This window comes from Stereum hirsutum (assembly GCF_000264905.1).
Source record: "Stereum hirsutum FP-91666 SS1 unplaced genomic scaffold STEHIscaffold_21, whole genome shotgun sequence".
NCBI lineage: Eukaryota > Fungi > Basidiomycota > Agaricomycetes > Russulales > Stereaceae > Stereum > Stereum hirsutum.
This window is the reverse complement of record NW_006763151.1, coordinates 52,787-57,522: the sequence shown is the minus strand read 5'-3', so window position 1 is coordinate 57,522 and position 4,736 is coordinate 52,787. Positions and strand designations below refer to the sequence as shown.

General features: G+C 51.1%; 2 protein-coding genes across 2 annotated transcripts; both read left to right on the top strand.

Annotated features, from left to right (window-relative positions):
- Window positions 1-1,642: 1,642 nt before the first annotated feature.
- On the top strand, window positions 1,643-2,583 carry STEHIDRAFT_162952 (uncharacterized protein; the record flags this gene model as incomplete). The annotated part of the gene is made up of 3 exons (XM_007310627.1): window positions 1,643-1,848; window positions 1,916-2,252; window positions 2,320-2,583. 3 exons carry the CDS (start codon window positions 1,643-1,645, stop codon window positions 2,581-2,583), a joined length of 807 nt encoding a protein of 268 aa, XP_007310689.1.
- Window positions 2,584-3,586: 1,003 nt separating this feature from the next.
- STEHIDRAFT_162951 (uncharacterized protein) lies at window positions 3,587-4,457 on the top strand (the record flags this gene model as incomplete). The annotated part of the gene is made up of 4 exons (XM_007310626.1): window positions 3,587-3,629; window positions 3,685-3,887; window positions 3,945-4,370; window positions 4,434-4,457. The coding sequence occupies 4 exons, from the start codon at window positions 3,587-3,589 to the stop codon at window positions 4,455-4,457; spliced, it is 696 nt and encodes a 231-aa protein (XP_007310688.1).
- Between the last annotated feature and the right edge of the window lie 279 nt (window positions 4,458-4,736).

Genomic DNA, 4,736 nt, shown 5'->3' with positions numbered 1-4,736 from the left:
TTTTTCAAATAGTCAGAACCCCCAGAATAGGCCTCCTTCATGTTGCCAAAATCGGGCCACAATTCATGTTTTATACATCAATTCCATCGAATTGACACCCAGCAATGTGATCCGTTCGTCCTGATTCACAAAACTCACAAAGTTACCAAAATACCCCCAGATCACCCTGTCCTCCCCTACCAATCTACCCCCAGATATCCAGTACCCCCACCCTAGCATCCCTACTATTATTCCACCATTTTTCCATATTTTTATTGGCCACCGTTCTATTCCTATTCACCCTACGATCATCCCTGCCCATATTCCCCATTTTATCCATACATAACCCAGCCCATTTCACTATATACGCCCTACCTACCCGCCCTACCCATTCCCCAGCACCCCTACCCCATCCCCTACCCCCTACCCTACCCCCAGGACCACCCCCGTACACCCTACCCCATCACCCTGGGCCACCCGGCCACCCAGAATCACCCCCCGGCTGCCCCAGTAGCCAGCCCAGTACTGTCATTTATAATTCTTGGGTCAGAGAAACCTTTGTAAAGGACTCCCTTCTTACTAGCAGGTACCTTTATAAAGATGGTACATCCTCTGGTGAAGAGTGTGGGCGAAGGAGATCTGGAGTGTTCTTGAGAGCCTGCCGGTGGAGCAGATGCAGCCATAAAATGAGTGAAGTTTGGGCTGTGGATAAAAAGGGGGAACAAACCGTGGGCTTATATATATTCGGATGAGTACCAGCACCAAACCTCTGAAAAATCAGAACTCGAACTGGAGGTACGAGGACGGACAGCACCTGATCAGTGACATGAAGGTCAAGCCGCAGGGGAATACGTACAAGAACTGATGATAGACATGTTTGTACCAGGCGTGTAGTGCGAGACCGGTGCAAAGTTCGATGATCTGTGGGAAAATGTTGCACAAATTGAGTGAGTAAACACAATAAGGTTAGTAAATGACAAACAGACTCACCATGGTATATGTGCCTCGATATCTGCAAATCAAAGTGCATATGAAGCATGGCTGGATCATCTGAACCCGTCAACGATTGTGATTAGCCAATGCGTACAGAGAAAGGGCATGAAGTACTCACCGTTGCTCTCACTGGACGTAAGAAAAAAAACATGGATCAGTCGACGATCAACATTGTGATGCAGAAACTGAACACAAACTCACAAGAAAATATTATGGATGCCTGTGCAGTGGCCGCATGTAAACGGGCAGGATCACACCTGGAAACCAACAGGAAAAAATCAGCAAAGATAACAGCATCGTGGAGATAAAAGTGAAAACATGCCTATGACTGAGAGCCCGTGAGGAGTCGGAATCACCTGCGGAATAAACAAACGTCGAGCAAGATGAGAATGGAGGAGGGCACAGAGCAGGACCATGAACACGGACCCTTGAGTCAGTGTTGAGCCCTTGAGCCCTGTCGACGTCGAAGAGGTCGCCAAAGTACCAGAGCAAGCTGTGGCATCCCAGGGAACACGACGTGTCACCCCCGGGCATGCTTCTACGAGCTTTGGGCCATGTTGATGAGAGCGAGGGAGAGACAATCCAGACGAGGGCGGTGTGATAGACGAGTGAGGCGGGCGTGCAAAGGAGAGAGGGAGAGAGACGAAATGAGACACGCGGATACTCACGGATGGCAAATGCCGGAGTTCGCTCTCATGCACAGGCCAGCGAGCGTTCCGGCTCCCACGCGTCTTTCGCCCCTCCACCGCTGTTCTCTCTGTCTCCTCCGTTGCCGCCCCACCCTCTCTACCCCCTCAACTCGTCTCCGCCCGCCCTCTCCTCCTTCAATCCCTTCCGCGCCCGCCCTTTCCACCCTCTCCACGTCAACGTCAACGCGTACCCTCTCAATGTGTTAACGCGTTAATGCGCGCCCTCTCTCCCTCTCCGTACGCCCCCTCCCCAGCCTCAATCCCCTCCGCACCCTCCATCTTTACCTCCAACGCGTTAACGGGCGCCCTCTCCACGCCCTCTCCACGAATACGCGTATCCGCGTATCAGCGCTCCCTCTCCGCGCACCCTCTCCGCGCGCCCCCTCTCCCTCTCCGCACGCCCCCTCCCTAGCCTCAATCCCCTCCACACCTGCCATCTCCACCCCCAATGTGTCTCCGCGCTCCTTCTCCGCGCGTTTGCCCTCTCTGCGCGCCCTCTCCGTGTATACGCATATCCGCCCTCTTCGCGTATACGCATATCTGCGCGCCCTCCCTCTCTGCATATACACATTTCTGCATATTCGCGTATCAGTGCGTTTTTTTCTACCCGCCCTTTGTGCATATACACGTTTCTCAGTATACGCATTTCCTTGTTTAGCGTGCCCTCTCCACTCGCCCTCTCCATGTATACGCATCCTCCATGTATCCGCCCTCTCCGCGTGCCGTCTCCGCATCTCCATCTACCTCCTCCACCTCAATTCGTCTCCGCTCGCCTCCTTTACCACCCTCATCACGTCTTTGCACACCTCCGCCCGCAACGCGCTCACGCACGCCCCCTCAAGACCCTCAGGCCCCTTTCTGGACGGAGCCCACAGAGTTCGAGCATCGGAATAATGCCTTGTGTCTCCGTTGTCGGCTCTGAGGCCCATTCCGGTTCTTAGGCAGCACCCTCGAACCCCTGGGTGGGCCTTGGATAGCGCCCCCACCTGCGGACGAATTCTGCTCACTTTCGAAACGCCTCCCTCGGCTTTCGATACGCTGCATTCAGAGGCTAGTTACAGCAGTAACTTTTTTTTGATCTTTTTTGGTGCGTTTCTTTACTTTGATGTTCATGCTAACACTGACCATCTTTTTTATCTCGTTGTGTCTGTTCCGGTCTCCGCGCGTCATCACTAGGAGTGCAACGCGCTCATCGCGTACATGTAAGGAGCATACATACGGACATATTCTTTTTCCTTTTCTTTTCCTTTTCCTCCATAAATTCCACGAGCCTCCCCACTTCCATCCTCCTCGAGTACATCCCGCTTCACCCACTCCGAGTTTCCCCTACATCCCCTTGACTACCACTTCCGACTTCTCTCCGGCCTTACTTCTTTCCCACTCCCATATCACTTCCGATTGGCTCCCTCACGTTCAACACGTGTCACCCCGGATTAACCATTCCCTCTTTCCGATTGGCTACCCGGTTATACCCCAGAGTCCGGCTACCTCGCCAACCGACTTAGCCGGTCTTCCTTTACTTCTATCTCTCACGTCCTATCCGATTGGCTCAGAACCTCCCTCCCAGCTCTTCGCCTGATGTAGTATATATAGTGGCCTGCATGTATCTACGTACCCTAGCTTTGAGCTCGTCAACACCTGGACTAGTTCATTGACTCAATCTACCTTTCGCCCCTTCAACCTCGTCTCTTCAGACCGTCTCGCGAACATTATCTGCGACCTCAACCCGCCCCTTCACCTTTGGACAAGGATCAGCCGTGGAAGACACTCAAGATTGACGTCGAGTAAGCCCGGCCATGACAGTACAGCAACCTTACACCCTTGGCTTGTCTCGAATTTACTAGTCCGTATGTTCATATTTCGGGCTACATACACTCACTGATGTACACCGTCATTTGTTTATGACACGCTAGTCATCTGAAATCATGTCAAATATACCCTCAAGCCCGTTCCCTTCGCTCTATGACTGTAAGTTTTTTTTCTTCCTTTCTCTCATGGACTTGAGCCTAATTCGATCACTTAGCCAATAATTGGGCCGTATGGTCCCGTGCAATCACGAAAGTAGACCCCACTTCGTCCAGCGAGGTCAAGACTTTACATCGGCTCTCACAGAAGAAGCTCAAGCCCGAACTTCTCTTCCACTTCAAGCGTGCTTCGCCAACCAGTCCTCTCACTCCATGTCATCCCGGCGAGGAGGTGGAACTGAAGAAGCGCCACCACACCGCCGTCAATGAACCTCATGTTGGCTAGGCTACCATATGCTTGTGGTAATCACTTTCGAAGCGTGAAGCACAGGCAAAGAAGCAGAGGAAGGCGAAGAAGTTGAGGGCTGAGGGTGTCGCGGAGGAGGACTTTGAGCTTGCCATGGTTGAGAGTGACGACGAAATGGAATATTGGGAGTTCTATGGTGAGGAAGCACTGGAGGAGTCGATGTTCGTTGCATCGAAGGAACCAACTCCCCCCCAGCCTTTCATCATCCCTCCCGACACCACTCCCATCCACCTTCGCTATCCTGCTTCCCCTCCATCCAATATTACCGGCCGTATTCCACTCACAACGGAGGTTCGCTACTCCGGTTATGTCTACGCGGACCAGGAAACCAACATTCTCAGTGTCAATACGAGTTATGCAGCCTCCCTACCCTCTCGCGAGAATTCTACTTGGGGGGAGAGGCCATTGCTATACCTAGCATGGCAGGCACGATGCCTGGTTTTTATTATTATTTTAATCTTTAATTTTTTCATTTACTCAAGATTTTTGTATCGCTCTAAGGTCATACATGTCATCATCTGCTGACCCTTTCAAAACACTCTTCATGGTTGTGTAATGCTTAAACCCATGTTAGTACACACGGGCTCTATGATCCCTATGACACGACATACTCTATTTATTCATTTCAAGACCTTGTCTGGAAATGGTTTCAGATTTTAAGACCACTATACAAAATAAGTGTCTCATAACCATATTTCTAACTAAACTAGGAAGGAGCAATATAATCATTACCCTTTTCCCTGTTTCTTTTATACTATCCACATTTTGATTGTTCACATTTAGCCAGTGATCACTTTTCCCCTC